The sequence below is a fragment of the Eriocheir sinensis genome, chromosome 7 (genome assembly GCF_024679095.1).
Source record: "Eriocheir sinensis breed Jianghai 21 chromosome 7, ASM2467909v1, whole genome shotgun sequence".
Classification (NCBI taxonomy): domain Eukaryota; kingdom Metazoa; phylum Arthropoda; class Malacostraca; order Decapoda; family Varunidae; genus Eriocheir; species Eriocheir sinensis.
Window position 1 is genome coordinate 12,859,771 of NC_066515.1, and position 21,454 is coordinate 12,881,224.

Below are 21,454 nucleotides of genomic sequence, written 5' to 3' on the forward strand. Positions count from 1 at the left end.
AACAATGTGTAACGGTGGACAACAAGAGAACGTGGACGGACAGTCAAAGGTAAACGAATACAAGGAAAGTTAACGATGAAGACGCGACAAGACAGACTGACAGACACAGTGACGATGGACATTACATGAAAACACTGAGAATCTTAGTCTCTCTTTGCAGCACCCCGTTTTCTTGTGTCACTGAGGGGAAGGAACACGCGATTCGAGCGGTGACTGCTACAGATATTCCCCCCCAGTGACTTCATAGAAGGAACGATATCTTCCTGGTGCGGAGTGGTGCAGATGGTGTTGTTTCGGCGACGGAGAGATGGGGCGCCTGGTCTGGGGCCAGTAGGTAAGCCGGCTTGACCCTGTCTACGGAGACCGCGTCCTGAGAACCCAGTCTGTCTATCGTGACAGTCTTTCTGGTCCGTCTCAGGACGCGGTAGGGTCCTGGTTAGGGCTGCTGCAAGGGCCGCCGAACGGCATCCACGCGCACGAAGACGTGGGTGCAGGTGTCGAGGTCCTGGTTGACGAAGGTCTTCTTCGGGGAAGAGCGAGGCTGCACCGGCTGGAGGCTCCTCATGACACCTTTGAGGCGGGCGGCGAAGTCCTGGACGCCGCAGGGGGCGGTGTCAGGTGTGGGCGCCAGAAGTTCGCCTGGGAGCCGGAGGTTGGTGCCGTACACTAGTTCAGCCGAGGAGTGGTGCAGGTCTTCCTTCAGGGAGGACCTGATGCCGAGGAGGACCAAGGGAAGAGCCAGGGACCAGTTGTCGCGTTGGGTGGATGCCATGAGGAGGATTTCAGCTGCCGATGGAAGCGCTCGACCATGCCGTTAGCCTGCGGGTGGTAAATTGACGTTCTGTAGCGGCGGATGCCAAGGAGGTTCATGACTTTGTTCCACACGTTAGCCTCGAACTGGCCGCCGCGGTCTGAGGTGAGGCTGAGAGGGACGCCGAACCTGGAGACCCAAGTAGCAATGAAGGCGTGGGCGACGGCGTCCGTAGTGATGTCAGCGACGGGGGCGGCCTCAGGCCAGCGTGTGAAACGATCCACGCAGGTGAGGATGTAGCGGTGGCCTGCGGAGGGCGGCAGGGGACCAACAAGGTCGATGTGGACATGGTCGAACCTCTCCGTGACGGGCGTGAAGGTGCCGGGTGGAGAGTGTGTGTGTCGCGTCACCTTGGAGGCTTGGCAGTCAGTGCAGGTTTTGGTCCATAGTCTGACGTCTTTGTTAATTCCCTCCCAAATGAAGCGGGACGTCATCAAGCGCTGCGAGGCTCGAATGCCAGGAGGAGAGAGGTCGTGAAGCTGACGGAAGGCCTGGTAGCGGTGTCGCTGTGGCAGGTAGGGACGGATGGTGGCCGTAGAGACGTCAGCGTAGAGAGTGACCTTGGTGCCTGGGAGTGTGATTTTCTTCACTTTAAGCGCCGGGTTGTTCAGAAGCTTCTCCAGCTCTGCGTCGCCGGACTGATCGGCGGCTATGGCGGCGTAATCAAGTGAAGAGGACGTCACAGCGGTAATGTTGCGGGAGAGGGCGTCAGCTGGAGCGTTGTCTGCACCTTTGATATACCGGATGTCAGTGGTGAACTGCGAGATGTAGTCCATGTGGCGGAGTTGACGTGGTGTATAAGAGTCTTTGTTCCTCAGGAAAGTTGTAGTGAGGGGCTTGTGGTCGGTGAACACGTGGAAACGCCGGCCTTCAATGAAGTAGCGGAAACGTTTGACAGCCTTGAAGATGGCGAGAAGTTCCCGGTCGTAAGCGCTGTACTTGGCTTCAGACTTGGAGAGCTTACGGGAGAAGAAGGCGATCGGCTTCCAGGCGTTGTCGACGAACTGTTGAAGGACAGCACCAGTCCCAGTGTCGGAGGCGTCTGTTGCAATCGAGATCTCCGCGTCATGGGCAGGGAAGGACAACATGACTGTGTCGCTGAGAGCCTTCTTAGCAGCGAGAAAGGCGGCGTCAGCGTTCGGAGTCCAGGCGAGAGTGACAGACACAGTGACGATGGACATTACATGAAAACACTGAGAATCTTAGTCTCTCTTTGCAGCACCCCGTTTTCTTGTGTCACTGAGGGGAAGGAACACGCGATTCGAGCGGTGACTGCTACAACATTGCTTACGATTCGATATAATACACAAAACTGTATAAAGAAACTAAGGACCTCATTGACCATCGTTGCGTTTTCGCAACACGCGCAAGTAGTATTGTGCCCATCGTTGCGTTATCGCAACAAAGTCATATTGCAAATAACTACTAAATTATGCAGTAAAAGGGCAAAATAACACTTGGTATGATTCAGTAAAGTCATATTCTAATACATCTCAGACATAGAACTTATTCCAAGAACCTTGATTTTTTACGGGCATATATGGGTTAAAAACAAACAAGTAACATTTATATCCGCTGTACATAGCTACATGATGGAAAACTTCCACCATTATATGCTTGGCTGTTTATTTCAACATAAATGTATTATTATTATTTTGATAATTTATTATGTTATAATAAACTATCATACTCACTCTATGTAAAAACACTGAAATCAGTAAGGGAGAAAATTTCAATATTAACGAATTCTCAAATGAAAGAAAACGGAGATAGAAGGCCAACGCAAGAGCTGTCTTAAATTTACTAAAATTTCCTCACTGGTCGCCCAGTACTTAAAAAATCGCGTTACTGGGCGACCATTTTTCATCACTGGGCGACCAAATGGTCGCCTAGTTATAATGTTAAAAAATGCACTGACTCACACAGCTCTTCTGGACAGAGTGAAGTCTAAGGCTCTTCGTCTCATCAGCTCTCCTCCTCCTACTGATAGTCTTCTACCTCTTAAATTCCATCGCGATGTTGCCTCTTTTTCTATCTCCTTTCGATATTTCCACGCTGACTGCTCTTCTGAACTTGCTAACTGCATTCCTCCCCCCCTCCCACGGCCCCGCTGCACACGACTTTCTGCTCATGCTCATCCCTATATTGTCCAAACCCCTTATGCAAGAGTTAACCAGCATCTTCACTCTTTCATCCCTCACGCTGGTAAACTCTGGAACAATCTTCCTTCATCTGTATTTCCTCTTGCCTACGACTTGAACTCTTTGAAGAGAAGGGTATCAGGACACTTCTCCTTCCGAAATTGATCTCTCTTTCGGCCACCTCTTTTGATTCTTTTTAGGAGTAGTGAGTAGCGGGCTTTTTTTTAATATTGTTTCCTTTTTTTGTGCCATTAAGCTGTCTCCTTTGTTGTTAAAAAAAAAAAATCTCTCTCTCTCTCTCTCTCTCTCTCTCTCTCTCTCTCTCTCTCTCTCTCTCTCTCTCTCTAGATCGATAGATATATATATATATATAGATATATATATATATATATATATATATATTTACACTCGACCCTTGATTTAACGAATTAAAAGGGGGGAAGGGTGGTCCGTTGCTTGAAAATACGGTTTTGACGTTTCTAAAGCCGGTGTCACACCGAACAAATCTACCCAGCTTCCCTTGTAGCTCGGAACAGTTTTTTTTTTTTGTTTTTTTTTTTATTATCCGGGCTGCCAGGTGCATGCGGGCGAGCGGCCCCGGCCACGCACCGGGCTTGAGCTGCTGATGGTGGCGGTAATGATGTGTGTCGGCGGCGGTACTTTCGTTGGTGCCCGTGTGTGTGTGTGGCTGTGTTTATTGTTGGCCCGGGCTCCTCACTTTGCTAATTCTTGGTTTCCACATGTTGCACGGGACTTCTTACTTTTCTTCCATTTCTTCTTTTTCAAAAAGAATAGATGGAAGAAAGGAAAGGGGTCCCGTGCAACATGTGGAGGATGGGAATTGGCAAATTGAGAAGCCCAAACCTTTAATAAACACAGCCACACATGCGCGGGCCCCGATGGGGTTGCCGTTCGGGTGCCTCGCCAACGATGCTCATCATCGCCATCACCGTCATCAGCCGCCCGTCAGCTGTTCGGGGCCGGGCCCGGGTGTGGTGTCATGAGACATCCGGCTATAATAAGACATCCCATCCTGGTCTGCGCATGCGCGGAACCCAATGTCTACAAACACAGTGTTGATATCGTCGTTTGTCCCAGGCAAGATGGCGGCAAGGCACCATGGCAGCTATTGTGGGAAAATGGCCAAATTCAAGGATGACATGGACCCTATTATTCAGATACTACTAAATGGAGAGTATCCAAGAAACATGACCGTCAATGAGAAGAGAAATCTGAGGAGACAGCGGGAGAATATTTACTGAAATACAAGGGTGCAGGTTATCTCATTTATCACATTTACTGACTACAAGGGGTGTAGGTTACCTCATTTATCATTTACTGACATACAAAATATAAAGAACAACTTAGGTGGGACGTTTCACGATAGGCAGTCGGCAAAAGACACGGTACAGTGTCATAGCTCATCCACCCTCTGTTTGTAAACAAAGCCCGCGCATGCGCAAATCAGGATGGGATGTCTTATTATAGCGGCTGTCTCATGACACCACACCGGCGCACGGCTGGGGCTGTCTGCACGCGTGCGCTTGGCCGCCCGGATGGGTGGCCAAGCGCAAGATGTCGACGGTTGTCAATTTTCCCCATAAAAGCGGACACACACTATACGATGCGTCCTGTCCGGCGGCCGAAAAGTGTCTAGAGGCCATGAGGCAGTGTGAGTGGGTGTAATTTGTGCGGCGTGGCCTCACGACACGGCCTGATGGCCTTCTGTTTAGGGTTTTGACGTTTCTAAAGCCGGTGTCACACCAGACAAATCTATGTCCGTTGAGATTTTGTGGTACGTTAAATCCGAAATCCGTTAAATCGGGGTCCGCTTAATCGACGGTCGAGAGTATAATATATATATATATATATATATATATATATATATATATATATATATATATATATATATATATATATATATATATATATATATATATATACAGTCGTCCCTCAAATAGTACGGTTTCCAATAGCACGGTTTTGGTTTTATACGGATTGTCATGGAAGATTTTCTTTAGGATTTTTAAATTTCCCACTCGTCGCACCAAGTAGCCATGGCATGAGTGGCAACACTGTTCTACCAAAACACCTGCTGAAAGCACCCCAAAGCGTTTGAGAAAGGTGTTAAAATTGCAGAAGAATTCAGATTTAGGATAAGTTACGTTTTGGGATGAGTTACGTTGCAGTAGGGAAAGCATACCACATGAAAGAGAGCAGTGTATCTATCATCTTGGTCTTGGTCTTGGTTCGGGAGGTAGTTGTCCCTTTCGGTCCTAACTACAGCCTTTGAAACGGCTTACTCCCTCTTGCCGCAGTAACTGCCAGTGCTCCATGAGCGCTGCAAAAGTGGAGATAAAGGCTGTCCTTTTATTAAGCCTCTTCGTTGCTATGGTAACGGCGTCTAACTTGCAGCAAAATGACGTATGCTTTTCTTCCTGGTGATGTTTAACATGCATTACTAGCTGTCCTGGCTGACAAACTCCTTACAACAGAAGATGAAAAGGAAGCTGCAGTGGTTATGGTGGTATAGAGAGGTGAAATGCAATGGAAACACTTATATGTTTGCTTGGGCCGCCATATTTGGTGAGACGTCATCACAGCGCGAGGCGCTCCACCTCTCAAAGCCGGGAGCCGGCGGACGTGCCGAGATGGGAACTCGTGCTGCCGTGTCACTCGTTTGAGAGCACTCGGGAGGTTCCGAAAGTCCCGATTCCCTCTCTCAAACGCAGCCCAGGTGTGTTTCTAAGGGGGGCACTAATTTTATACGGATTTTCGAATAGTACGGGGATCTTGGGTCCCTAATCCCCGTACTGTTTGAGGGACGACTATATATATATATATATATATATATATATATATATATATATATATATATATATATATATATATATATATATATATATATATATATATATATATATATATATATATATATATATATATATATATATATATATATATATATATATATATATATATATATATATATATATATATATATATATATATATATATATATATATATATATATATATATATATATATATATATATATATATATATATATATATATATATCAGAGCTGGGCACATCCGATCATCAATCCGATTGTCCGATCTTCTGATCTGATCGGAACAACAAATGGCGATCGGAATGCAAAGATTGGATCATCTTTGTAAAAGGTAATCGGACTATGGAGATCGGAACTTCACAAACTAACTTCTGATCACCGATCACATAAAAAAATTGTGGTCAACGTTGTCATGGCAACAACTGACTGTAGACATTTTGAAACCTCACTACTCACGTCTTACAATTATTTTTATACAAGTTTCTAAATAGTTTCTTCAATAAGCGTATTTATTTATAATATTAAGCGATAATTATTGATCGTTGATTTATTTAATCCTGGTAAGGTATCGTGAACGAAACGGTAGGCGCAAAGTCGCTTTACTTACTTGGCGCTCATTCCATTAACCCAGCTAAACCGACTAACCGCTGTACCTGGTGAGGGACAAACGCATTTTTATATAATCTAAGGCTTTACCTTCTAACTAGAGTAATTCATGCATGTGAATATGACTAGGCTATATGTTACTATAGTGACGTAATCTATCGACTCGAAAGCTATGTCCACACTAGGCCTCACGAGGCAACTCTTGCACCGCCTCGCCAGTCATTGTTATTCTTGTAATGTTTATTTTTCACCTGCCAGATGCAGGGGTGCTGTTTCAGAATATCAATCATCATATGAGTGTTGCCCCGAGTTCACTCAACGTTGTCCTCAACGTTTTCAGCTTTGATCTGAGAGCAGCATGCAGCTGATGTTGCCACGTTCATGCCTCCTGCCCTAAAAATACCTCTCGCCAGAATGGACATGTTTCCGGTCAACATATTTATTTCAATTGCTGTCTGTATGGATAAAATTGGCCCTAAATTCAGCTATGGTGCTATTTTTTTTTATGTAAAATAGTAAATGTGGTATAAAATATGGAAAAATCACGTGACCTGGAAACGGGTGCTGATTGGTCGTGACGTCACGATGCAGTCAGCAGGTCGCCAACTTTGTGTTACTCCGAGGTTTCGTGTTGTGGTGTATGTTTCTAGTGGCTAGCATTGCCTGGAGATGTAACCCGCAGTCGTTGGTGATTCGTGCCAATGTGCAAGAGTATATATATACGGACAAAACTACTCCACGTAAGATATTTCTGTCTGTGCTAGTGAATCCTGCAGTAATTTTCTTTAGTTTCCCCTCGGACTAACTTTTCATCGTGAACTCAACTATTCTCTCTGTCATGTCCTCTGATTATGCATTCGTTTTCTTCTTATTCATCTTCAGGCGTTGATGCTCTCTCTCTGACGTTCCAGAGCCATTGTTTTCTCTTTGTTAGGTTAGGTAAGTTTCCATAATACTAATATACATTCAACCTTGGTTATTCTCTATAGTTTCCCCTCGGACTAACTTTTAATCGTGAACTCAACTATTTTCTGCAGAGCAGAGGCGAATCGGTTGATTTCACTCCCATTTTAATAATATAGCATATTTCCAACACTCTTAAGGTGTTCTGTAAGCACCTATAACATACCTGTTGGGCGCAGTTTGCAGCTGGAGTGGCCATAGCTGATGAAAAAAACAAGGGACACAACACTAGTACTGTCGTCTGCTGTACTCCGCTTCAGCCTGATGACGTCACGAGCTAATGGTGGCTTCTCCCAGTGAGATGAGAAGAATTTGTGAAATCTCTCCAATGTCCAGTCAACTAGCGATTTATAGAACGTAATATGTGCACTACGTTATCATTGGCACGTAGCACAATGCATTTCTAGGCTTTTCCCAGAACCGGAAAAATGTCCGTTGCCAGCAGCGGCCTCATGCCCGTCCGTATTCTATTGTTTTTGTGAGTCCAGGGGCATACACGAGTCGCCTCATGAGTCGCCTCGTGAGGCCTAGTGTGGACGTGGCTTAAGGCATGGTTCCCACTATTCCGTTTTCACGGATCCGTTGACCGTCAGTGACGTCATTGACGGCGGGGACAGTGGGAACCGGGGTCCACCCGGGCCCGCGCGTGGAGCTCCGTCGGCCCAGGCGGAGATGAATCCAAGTTAACTTTTGGGTTCGTGACGAGGGCGGTGGTGACCAATCCAGTGATGTTGAATATTCTACATATGAAAATACGAAATGGAAGTACAGTCAAGTCGCGTATGACGTGGATTCGTAAGGCGCGGTTTCCTATGACGCGGTATGGTTTCAGAACCGTATGTTCAGATCACGCGCATAAAACCATCTATGACGCAGTTCGTGGTCTTCCCTGGCCAAACGAGCTCAAAATTGCTAGGTTGGATTTTTTTCCGAGGGGGAAAATCTCATGGTGGTGGTTGGGTAAATATTCACTTCATTGAGTGGAGAGAGAGAGAGAGAGAGAGAGAGAGAGAGAGAGAGAGAGAGAGAGAGAGAGAGAGAATATCCATAACACCGAGATATCCACTCATGCACTCAGTCCTCTCACTCGTGTGAGGAAGAAATGAGGGACATCATGAGCGACTGGCTAGTATTGGTACGGTACCGATCAGTCTGGTACTGGTACCTGCCCACCCCTAGGTTCCAGCACCGACCTGACGACCACACAGTACATATAAGGTGCAAGGTACAGTCGCGGAAATGAGTTCCTGTACCCACTGTGGTAAGCCTTCCCCCCAACTGGCAACGTCGCAGTAGTACTACTCAAGCGTTGTTGTGAATGAACGTTGTTCGTCGTGTTCGGGTGTGAGTGACGGAGAGGTTCACTGCTATTCAGGAAGTGTAAGGGAGGCTTTATTCATAATTAAGAGGTGAAAATAAATGTAGTATGTGTATGTAACACATGTTAAACCAAGATATCACTACAAAATAATAACAGCAGAGAGAAGAAGAGACGTTTTATCTAGAGTCGAGACTTAGATGTTCCGCTTCAGCATTCACGTGTGAACGTGTGCACACTCTCTCTCTCTCTCTCTCTCTCTCTCTCTCTCTCTCTCTCTCTCTTCAGAGAGAGAGAGAGAGAGAGAGAGAGAGAGAATATTTAACGGTTTGCTTGCCTGCCCACTGCACCACCATTCAATAATTCACACTGTGTTATGAGAGCAGAAACCCACATGTAAGAGGTTGTTGTGGGTTACTGTTAACTTACTATAGTGAATCATAGCAGTGCCGTGGTAAAGTGACATATACTTATTTGGAGTTGATGGTCCTTCAACTGTATGGGTATAATTTAGGTGTTGTGTTTCGAAACCGTGGTCACGTGACGCCCACACGTTCACACGTGAATGCTGATGGAGAAGCGGAACATCAAAGTCTCGACTCTAGATAAAACGTCTCTTCTTCTCTCTGCTGTTATTATTTTGTCTTGGTTTAACATGTGTTACATACACATAGTACATTTATTTTCACCTCTTAATTATGAATAAAGCCTCCCTTACACTTCCTGAATAGCAGTGAACCTCTCCGCCACTCACACCCAAACACAACGAACACCGTTCATTCACAACAACACTTGAGTAGTACTACTGCGACGTTGCCGGTTGGGGGGAAGGCTTACCACAGTGGGTACAGGAACTCATTTCCGCGACTGTACATATGCACAGTATTCCCTCGGTGACAGGCGATGCGAGCACGGTGTCCCAAGAATTAACCCCCGGCAAAGGCGGAAACCACTACGGTCTTGGCCGATCCTCGCACGGCAAAACACGGTACCAGGACGGTACGTGCCCGATACGTGCCCGGCAAGTGCTCGGCATCGCATGGTTCACCCCGGTAAACACCCTGCTAAAGCAGCACCGCCTATATATTGGACACCCTGGCCAAAGCACTGATAGCATATGCACATAAAACATATGTGTTTTCGTAATTCTTGTTTCCACTCGGTGTGATAAGTACGACCAGATTCATAGGAACCTTTCCAATTCGATATAGTGATACCTTCACAGTTAAAAGCTGGCAACTAACCGGAGGCGGGAGGTGGTGTGTCGCTGCATTGTGCGAGACGTGTATGTCTCTTTACGAGACTTAAATACGTCTCGAGACTCTCGTAATAAAAAGCGTGTTAACCGGATGGTATGAAAGGGGGAGGAATAGGGTAGGGACGGCCTGGCGAGGAAATTAAAAGAGTTGTCGGGGGTCGCTACCTGCATGGCCATAACTAATGACTATTAAGTATTCCTTTATTTCTTAATTTTTTATAGTTCAATACCAAATTTCATTCGTTTTATTACCAAATTTGAGTCCAATACCAATCACAGTGCTTCGATACCAAATGTGAACCATGGCCTTCAAAGATTGCTCCCCCCCCTATAGGAGGGTGCACGGGCCTTTGCCAAAGGCAAAGGCAGGGTGCCAACAGACCGACTTTATGGGCGATCGAAATCTTGCCGACCAAGTCGGTCTGTTGACGAGGACTGGCGTCTCTCTGTGCAATCCTGGTTCTAAGATTCATCCCCTTAAGGGAAGCGGGCCTTTGTATTAATTAATTATTTTAATTATTACAACCCTGGATAGGGTGGCCGGTTTTATATAAGCTTGGGCCAGTGAGTTGCCAGCTACTGCCAGCCAGTACAACGTTTTACCCTGCCGTGGGCATTCCTAGGGCACCGTACTCACACCGTGAGAACACCGGGGGGAGAAATTATGACCTGGTAAAGGCCGATACGCATCCGGCAAGACCCGGTACGTGCACGGTGCTTGCCCGGCAGAGACGGTAATGAAGAACATTGTACGGTGTCGGCACGGTATCTCGTGATGAAAAATTCTGTCGGGCCGCTCTCGGATAAAGTTATTGTCGACTGCGACTTTTTTGGCCGCTAGCTGGTGCGTGCCGACGTGGAAAGATGTGCGCTCGTTGACCGCCGACCAGTGCCGATTTTTCCGTGGGCGTGCCGAAGTAACCCAATTCGGCGTGATTCGAGATGTACCGTGCGTTGGTGGGACAGGGCCTTAATCTAGCTAGCTGTTATCCCTTCATCTCCAGCAGCAAGCACAGCGACAACAATCAATAAGTCGTGGTTAATGGTGGCCATGTTTGTCAGGGAAAGGCGCACGACGGAGGGACGGAGTCTGCCTCATCCGTGCCGGGCGGCTGCTGTTTTGGTGACGTAATTTTTAAGTCATTAACGTCAATAGTTAGAATAGTGAACAATTATTTTTCCATACTTTCATAAACTGAATAAAAAGGGTAGACTTAAATAAATGCCTAAAATAAAGATTTTTTTCTTTTTTTTTTCTTTACCATGTCCTATATACCAAAAGAAAGAGGAAAAAAATATGTATAAGCAAATAATTAACTTATTACTTTTTGAAATTATTATGTAAAGAACGCCTAAAATAGTTTTTTTTAATTATTATTTTATAAAAAAAATAATAAATATTATAAGTTTTAATGATTGGATGATCAGAATGATTAATCGGAACAACAGTACTTAAAAAAATGATCGGATGATCGGAATCGGATCAGTTGCCCAAAGTGATCGGATGATCGGGGATCGGAACAGCAAAAAAGTGATCGGTGCCCACTGATATATATATATATATATATATATATATATATATATATATATATATATATATATATATATATATATATATATATATATATATATATACAGTCGTCCCTCAAATAGTACGGGGGTTAGGGACCCAGGATTCCCGTACTATTCGAAAATCCGTATGAAATTAGTGCCCCCCTTAGAAACACTCCTGGGCTGTGTTTGAGAGAGGGAATCGGGACTCTCAGAACATCCCGAGTGCTCTCAAATGCATGACGAGGCAGCACGAGTTGCCAACTCGGCACGTCTGCTGGCTCCCTGCTTTGAGAGGTGAAGCGCCTTCGTGCTGTGATGACGTCATCAGCAAATATGGCTGCCCAGCAAGAATTTCTTTTACACTGATTTTCAGGGAGTTGGCCCTGAGGGAGTAAACTGTTTCAAAGGCTGTAGTTGGGACCGAAAGGGACAACTAGCTCCCGAACCAAGACCAAGACCAAGACCAAGGGATAAATCCCAGACATCAAGACCAAAATCAAGATCATAGATACAGCGAACACTGCTCTTATTCTCGTGATATGCTCTCCCTACGGCAACGTAACTCATCCCAAAACGTAACTTCTCCTAAATCTGAATTCTTCTGCAAGGTGAACACCTATCTCGAACGGTTTGGGGGAAGCTTTCGGCTGATGTTTTGGTAGAACAGTATTGCCACTCACGCCATGGCTACTTGGTGCGACGAGCGGGAAATTTAAAAATCCACCCCAAAAATCTTCCATGACAATCCATATAAAACCGAAACCGTACTATTGGAAACCGTACTATTTGAGGGACGACTGTATATATACATATATATATATATATATATATATATATATCTATATATATATATATATATATATATATATATATATATATACAGTAATCCCTCGCCATATCGCGGTTCACTTATCGCGGTCTCGCGAATTTTTAAATTGTATTGTATCGCGAATTTTTCGCTATATCGCGGGATTTTTCGGTAAAATAAGCATTTTCTAGCCTTAAAAATGAAAACGATATAAATCAACGTAAGTAGGAACACACCTAATAAGCACCTACGTCACCCACCTATTTTATTTTTTTATTTTTCCATCGCGGCCTATTGCGCCGTTAGTCTTTTCCCTGGTTCACTCCACCCCCACTTCCTTTCTCTCTTCTCCCTCTCCGTCACCGTATTTTTCCTTCCTTCTCATTTCTTTCTTCTTTTCCTTTCACCTCCTTCCCAGTTTTTCCCATTTAATCTCTTTCCCTCCCACTCACACCCTTTTTCTCCCCCTCTTTCTTCACCTTTACCTGACCCTCCCTACCTCTCTTTTAATCTCTTTCCCTCCCACTCACACCCTTTCTCTCCCCCTCTTTCCTCACCATTACCTGACCCTCCCTACCTCTCTCTCTTAGGGCTAGTTTCACAGTTCCCCATGATTGGTTAGTAAGCTCCCAAACCAATACCAGAACCTTCGAAATTTCCATGTATAGTGTCTGGTGTTTATATTTAAGTTCACAAATTTGATGAAACTATACAGGAAAAGTCTTGTGTATTTAGTGTTTGGGGAGGCGGTGGCTGAGTCGACAGAGTGAAGGCGCCGCGTTCAGGAGGACGTGAGTTCAATCCCCGCCCGGTGCCACCAAGCTGGGATTTTTCAGCCGCCGCCGAGTGGCTTAAAATCTACCCATATGCTGTCCAGAAGACCACCTATCAACCCGGACTCTAGATTCAAGGATTAAAGATGAGCTCCGGGAGGGCAGCATGAGCCAATGCAAGATGGCGCCACTATAAACACTCGCCTGCGCCAGAACGGGCTGGGCCGACCATCAGGCCCCACCGAGAAGAAGCCTTGGGCCGACCATCAGGCCCCTCTGGGAAGAAGCCTACCGGCGCAATAGGCCGCGACGTAAAAAAAAAAAAAAAAAAAAAAAATTGAAGACCTCACCATATTGGATTGTATGGGATTCTGTTGTTTGGTTCGGGCTGTTACGAAGACACTGTATTGGACTGTGAAATCGGTTCTTAATCTCTTTCCCTCCCACTCACACCCTTTCTCTCCCCCTCTTCCCTCACCTTTACCTGACCCTCCCTACCTCTCTCTTTTAATTTCTTTCCCTCCCACTCACACCCTTTCTCTCTCCCTCTTTCCTCACCTTTACCTGACCCTCCCTACCTCTCTCTTTTAATTTGTTTCCCTCCCACTCGCACCCTTTCTCTCCCCCTCTTTCCTCACCTTTAATTGACCCTCCCTACCTCTCTTCTTTTCCCGTCCCATTTCCTCCACTCATTTCCCTTGTTTCCTCATTTTTCACACCCTATTATCTTGAGTCTTATCTCTCACTCTATCACTCTTCCTCCCTTTCTCCTTCCCCATTAGATTATATGAACACACACACACACACACACACACACACACACACACACACACACACACACACACACACAGAAGGGGAAATGGGAAGGGTGTGTGGAGGGAGGGGCAGTAGTGAGTTAGGTCATGTCCTGACCTGAGTCTAATTCTGCCACTCCCTCCCCACACCCTTTCATTTCTTTCTGTGTGTGTGTGTGTGTGTAGTAAATACACACACACACACACACACACACACACACACACACACACACACACACACACACACACAGAAGGTGAAATATAAAGGGTGTGGGGAGGGAGGGGCGGAAGTGAAAGTCAGGTCATGTCCTGACTGAAGCCCTTACCTGACTCTCCCTCAGGACCTCACCTGACTCTCCCTCAGGACCTCACCCGACTCCCCCTCAGGATCTGACATGACTCGCCCCAATGTCCCTCCTTCCCCACACCCTTCTTGTTTTCATCCTCTTTATCTCTCCCTGTTTCCTCCACTACTTTTCCTTGTTCTCCCTTCTTACATCCTCTATCGGTATTTTTTTCATGACTCACTCTGTCCCTCTCCTCCCTTTCCCCTTTCCTGTATTTACCTAATTGTGATATAAAAGAAGTGAACTACGCTCATATTGTCCTTTCTCTGAGTATTCTTCCGCCCCACCAAAGTAATTCCTGCGCGAAGTTCGCATTTACGAAGCAAATGTCGACAGTCGAAACAAGAATTATAGAATCATTTATTGGGACCGTGTCGTAACAACGAAACGTCATAGGAAGTGTTTATAAGAGTGTGTGAAAGGTCAATAGGAGTGTGGAAAAGATTTGTAAGAGTGTGGGGAGGGTTTATAAAGCCTTAAAATATATATAAATAATAGAAAATATATAAGGTCGCTACTTCGCGGATTTTCGCCTATCGCGGGGGGTTCTGGAACCTAACCCCCGCGATAGACGAGGATTAATATATATATATATATATATATATATATATATATATATATATATATATATATATATATATATATATATATATATAGATATAGATAGATAGATAGTCAAACCTCGGTTTTCGTATGCCTCAGTTCTCGTACGACTCGGTTTTCGACGACTTTTTTCGTCGAAATTTTGTCCCAGTTTTCGTACATCCGCTCGGTTTTCGTGCATTTGAAAATGGTCCGTACCAAGTTCATCTGCCTGCTTGCGTGACTCGGCCACTCAATTCCCGGAATCGAGGGCCCACACAAAGCATCCCATGCGTTCGTGACCTACAGCCGTATGCTCGTCTCCCATTGGAGTAAATTCCGTGAATTTCAGTTTGTTTATTTATAAGTGGAAGTAGAAGAACTGCGATATATTGAATTACTCAATCTATACGCTTTTTACATAGAGAAAGCGGCAACACCGTGTTCTAACAATGTCGTCAGCTGAACCGTGGACTCGACTGTTTTCTCATCCATATTTCGTACATGAGGTAAGTACTATATTGATAATGATCTCCTATGCTGGGCAGGAAGGCTATATAGGGAAGTTACTCAGATTTCTTTCGTACAAATGAGAGAGGATGCTTACATGTTCATGGGTGAGCTTTAAGCTGCCAACATACTGTAGTATACATATATTTCACATGCTCCTGGCCTATTATTAAGGATTTTATCTACAAACGCTTACATACAGGGTGCAAAAAGCTATTCTTGAGCGGCTATTGTTCTTGTTATTGCGTACAAGAGAAGGGCCATGTGACTAGAGACAACATTGAAATCAAGAAATGTGACCTCATGTAGCCCAGTTATTTTAAAGATTATGGAATGATCAGGCTGTTTTGCTGAACATAACAGTCTGACAAAAATAGGTGACTTGTACTTAAATTCATAACATTAACCGAAAGCTCTAGATCGCAAGGTTACCAGATGGGAGTGTTTCACGGTACGGCGGCGGCCGTCAGTCTGCCTTTGTTTCTCGTTGAGTCATCCATTGTTTTTTTGTGCTTGTTTATTGAGTCTGACTGCTAAATAAGCAACCATGGGGCTAAGGAAAGTTCCGATTGCCAGCCCCATGAAAAGGCGAGAAACATGATAGAATTCAAGAAAGAACTCGTAGCAAAGTACGAAATTGGCGTACGCGTGGCCGATCTCCCCTTCCAAACAATACCCTCTCCTTCTCCCTCTTCCCTCATCGCCGTCTTCCACACGCCAAAAAGTCTCAAATAAAGTTAAAAGTGATGTTAAATGTTCATTTATCCATTTCATTAGTCATTTATATTTTTTCTCGTTGTTTTCTGTATGTATAAAACTATAGTTATTCTCTATAAAATGTTTTATTTATTTATTTTTTTTTTTTTGGTTCTCTGGAACGGGTTAATTGGATTTACATTATTTCTTATGGGAAATATTGCTTCAGTTTTCGTACATTCGGTTTTTGCCAGACTTTATTTATATATATATATATATATATATATATATATATATATATATATATATATATATATATATATATATATATATATATATATATATATATATATATATATATATATATATATATATATATATATATATATATATATATATATATATATATATATAATATATATATATATATATATATATATATATATATATATATATATATATATATATATATATAATATATATATCTATATATATATATATATATATATATATATATATATATATATATATATATATATATATATATCTATATATATATATATATTCCTTTTCCCTCGAGTTGCCAAGTAGCTAGCTGGTACATTATCTCACCACCACCTCAGCTCTGGGACAGAAAGTTGCACAGGAACTGCATCCTCCCCTCCCTGCCTCCCCCTCACACCCATGCCACTATCTCTGTTCTCTTTATTCTTTCCTTGCTGCCTCCTCCCTGCAGTCTCCTCTCTCCATCTTTATTCATGCAAGAGAAAGTTACAGAAAATAGGTCTTTGCCTGGACTGTGTTCGGGTACACACACACACACACACACACACACACACACACACACACACACACAATATATAATTACAGAAAAACAGTATGGCTTTAGAGAAGGGCACTCATGTGTAACAAATTTACTGAGCTTTTACTCAAGAGTGACAGACATAATACAGGAGAGGGACGGATGGGTTGATTGCGTGTACTTGGACCTGAAGAAGGCTTATGACAAAGTTCCACATACAAGACTACTATGGAAGCTGGAAAATAAAGGAGGATTGAAAGGGAAAATGAAGAACTGGATGGAAAGTTACTTAAGGTGGCGTTCTATGCGCATACTTTACAGTACTTCTCAGGACCTCAGTTTCATGTCTTTAAATTAAACATGATGGGTTGCATATGATTTTAAAGATCGATGCATTCTATAACATTTTATTTTGAAAAAAATGTAAACTTCCACTTTTCTCATTTAGATTTAGTGATGAAACTATAAAAAAAATTATGATTTTTTTTTTTATATAGAATTATTAACAATGTCCCCCAGAAAAATGGTTGAAAGGGCCGGTGCTGCAAAGAAGAGAAAGGAGACGATCACTATTGAATTAAAGAAGGAGATCATAGAGAAGCACGACCGTGGTGTACGCGTGGTGGACCTGGCCAGGATGTACAACAAGTCCTCGTCAACCATTTGCACCATTTTGAAGAAAAAGGAAGAGTTGAAGGATCTAGATGTGGCAAAGGGAGTCACCAGAGTCACCAGGCAACGGCCGCGAGTCCTGGATGACGTGGAGAAGCTGCTGCTGGTGTGGATAAGTGAGAAACAATCGGCTGGCAATACCGTGTCCGAGGCTGTCATCTGCGAGAAGGCAAAGGCCCTCTACACGGACCTGTTGAAGAAAACCCTTGGCACGTCCTCTGAGGATGAGGAGGCTTTCAAGGCCAGCCGAGGGTGGGTTGAGAACTTTAAGAAGAGAACTGGAATCCACAGTGTTGTGATGCATGCGGAGGTTGTGCCAGAGGTTCAGAGGTTTGTTTCCAAGTTCCAAAGGCTCCTGGACAGTGAGGGGTGGCTGCCGCAGCAAGTGTTTAGTTGTGTTGAGACGCGCCTCTTCTGGAAGAGGATGCCCAAGAGGACCCACATCACGGCAGAGGAGGAGGCATTGCCCGGCCACCAGCCAATGAAGGACAGGCTCACCCTTTTGCTTTGTGGGAATGTGAGTGGGTCTTTCAAAGTGAAGCCCTTGCTCGTGTACCACTCGGAGAACCCACGAGCCTTCAAGCAATGTAAAGTCCAGAAGAACCAGCTGAATGTGATGTGGAGGGCAGACAAGAAAGGATGGGTCACACAGACATTTTTCCTGGAGTGGATCAACGAAGTCTTTGGCCCCTCTGTGAAGAAATATCTTCTGGAAGGAAATCTGCCCCTCAAGGTTATGCTCATCGTGGAGGATGCCCTTGCCCACCCTCCTGGGCTGGAAGACAACTTGCTGGAGGAATTCAAGTTCATCAAGGTTAAGTTCCTTCCTCCCAACTCCACGCCAGTCCTCCGGCCCATGCACCCGCAGGTCACCTCTAACTTCAGGAAACTTTACACCAAGGCACTGTTCCAGAGGTGCCTCGAGGTGACCCGAGGAACAAGCCTGACCCTTAGAGAGTTCTGGAGGGACCATTTTCACATGGTGCACTGCCTCAACATTATTGGCAAGGCCTGGGAAGGAGTCACAGTGAGAACCCTCAACTCAGCCTGGAGAAAACTGTGGCCTGATTCTGTCCCTGAGTTTGGTGCCGAGGGTCTTGTTCCGGTGCAGGAGGAGACTGTAGTGGACGACATTGTGTCTCTGGGCAAGGCCTTGGGTCTGGAGGTGGATGCCAGTGATGTTCAGGAGTTAGTGGAGGAGCACGACCAGGAACCTGCGACTGATGAACTCCTTGATCCACACACGGAGCAGCAGAAAGGTGTGGAAGAGATACCTTCTGGGGAGGAGGAGCGAGGGGAGGAATCCCTCACTTCCAGAGAGATAAAGGAGATGTGTAAAAAGTGGGAAGCTGTGCAAAGTTTTGTGCAGAACCATCACCCCAATAAGGCAGTGGCTGGGCGGTGCATGAACCTTTTTAATGATAAGGCCATGTCGCCTTTTAGAGAAATCCTGAAACGTAGGCAGAGGCAAGTGTCATTAGATAGGTTCCTTGAGAAACTTGCACCCAAGGAATCCAGCAACCCAAAGTTAAGTGAGCCAGAGCCTGGCCTGAGTGAGGCCAAGCGGCCCAGAAGAGAGCCAGCCCCCGAAATTGAGTTGCCAGCCACTCTCACGGAAGGAGATTCTCCTTCCAAGCAGTAACCCTCACCTCCTCAGCCTCCCCGTCGCCTCCCATCTCCCAGCCACGGCTCTCCTCAGAGGTAAAGTGCAGGCTGATTTGTCTATTGTTTTGTTTATTTCATTGTGTTGTGTTTTGTACTATTTATCATTGCTATTTGCTATGTCTGTTCCATGAGAGCTGGCAGAGATTTTCCTTCAGGGGTTGACTCGCGGGCCTGCGCTGCTCATTGGCTGTTGTTTAATAGATCTAAGCTGCAGCAATTTCGTTTGCCATGACAGCCTACTATCTTTCCCGCTGTTACCTCTTAAAATCAACACTATTGGTATTTAAATGTAGTTATTTTTATAATCACTCTTCCTTATGGTTACTTATTAGTTTATTACCCACAAATAATAGAAACATATTTCAGGATTAATGATAGGACGGATGATGAAAGAAAATTGAAGGTTCTTGCCTTAGGCCAATGTTTACGTTATGGCTACGTAGCATCACTACACATTATGACTAAGCCAGGCCTAAAAATATACCAAGTAATCTTACAATAAATAAGTTAATTAACGAATGGCATTGTGTAGACTGTAGCGTAGCACCTTGTAGTGGTAAAAAGCATAAAAAAAGTCTAGCCTGAACAGTCGCTTCGGCCACTGGATATTGTCCGTTTACGTGCAGCTCTGAGTTAGTTTTGTTATGAATGTCGTTTCAGATTTATTTTTATTTATAATAATTTAAAAGGCATATACTTATCAATAAAGATATTATTGCATTAGTTTTTATTGGTGCAATCTGTTACCTTATTGTTCAAAAGGGGTTTAGGTAGGAATACAAAGTCAATTTTATGCGCATTGGGACAAGTTAAGAATTGGCCAATGAGCGCGCAGTACCGTCACCCAAGCAATGATGCCAAGTCCGCGAGTCCACCCTTGGAGGCTTAGGCCCGCCAGATCTGGTGGAACCAACTATAGTAAAATAAATTTTATTCTGTATGAAATAACATCAGATGATTTCTATGTTGACATTTTTGGGGATATGAAACGCATTGATTGGATTCACATTACTGTGTTTGATGGCTTATAAGACGCTTTTTTTCCAAAAAATGCCACTGAAAGTCACCCTGTGTTTTATAAGGCCAAGCTTCAGCTTTGGGTCACTGGCTAGTGAAGTTTTAGTGCAGCAATAGCACTTATATTAAACTGCACACCTCTCAGCAAATGTAAACAAAGTTGCGATCTCTTTTACAGCAACAACGGCAACTCTTTCCTAAAGTAACAGTGTATAACAGTAGTAGTACTTATCACTACTTCATATCAAATGAAACCATTCAGAAAGAAAATTAAGTGACTTAATGCTTGTACCTAAACAAACTAGTGGACAGTTTTACATCAAACCTGACGACACGCATAAGACATGCTACGTGTCCTTACTCCTTATAGCATCTTCCATTTAGCATAACCCGTTTCTGGGTCGTGATCTGGCGTGTTCCATTTAGCGGAACCGATCAGCTGACGCCGCAGCCTGCACCCATTTTAGAGGATCTGGGTGACCCGGAGGGACCCCACTGCCGAGCAGGGTTAGCCAGATCACTTTCGACCCAAGACCCAGGCCAGGACCAAGACTAACGCCGCCGCCGCCATTTGCATGCCTTATTTCCCATATTTGGGTATTTTTTGCTACAACCACTGCATCCAGGTGGTGCCTGGTGATCCGGAATTGTAGGAACTCTATGCCAGGTACATATTTACCCATAGATATGTGCCGAAAACCATGAATAATAAGTTAAAAGTGGTGCAGTGGGCGGGGCGTTGAAATTTTCATTTCGGGCCCAGCAAGAGGCCTGTAGTGGCTTTAAACGAAAACAGTTGGATGAATAGATGTGTGGAGAGCCATATATGTATGGCGGGGCAAGGGTTTTGTGGCCGGGCGAGGGAGGGGAGTGAAACGCGACTACTGTGTTTTATATAGAATAGCACCCACCCGGGTGTCAAATTGGCGCTGTGTCCAGGGGTAATGGGCTCCCTCCCACCACAGGCTCAAGGGCCAATGCGACGGAGATGAGCACCGAGGCCACGCGCTGCTATAGCATATGCCCCCAACTTTACCTTTACCTTACAGTGACTGACGTGTTTAGTGCCGATACATGTTGACTTATTATTTATCATTACCTACCCAGTTAATTTTCATCATCATTGGTAACCCCCATTTATGCATAATGTTAAGATGAATCGTTTGTTTCAGTGACTTTGTGTTATTTGGGTCACTGATATCACAAAAAATACCAGTTAGGTTAGATTATCAATGAGTGAAGCAGTAACAATTCAATATTATATTTAAATGGTAATCAATCGG

General features: G+C 44.4%; 1 protein-coding gene across 1 annotated transcript; it reads left to right on the forward strand.

Annotated features, from left to right (window-relative positions):
- The first annotated feature begins 17,340 nt into the window (after positions 1–17,340).
- LOC126995297 (tigger transposable element-derived protein 1-like) lies at positions 17,341–19,131 on the forward strand. The gene has a single exon (XM_050854786.1). It carries the CDS (start codon positions 17,341–17,343, stop codon positions 19,129–19,131), a length of 1,791 nt encoding a protein of 596 aa, XP_050710743.1.
- The last annotated feature ends 2,323 nt before the right edge of the window (positions 19,132–21,454 follow it).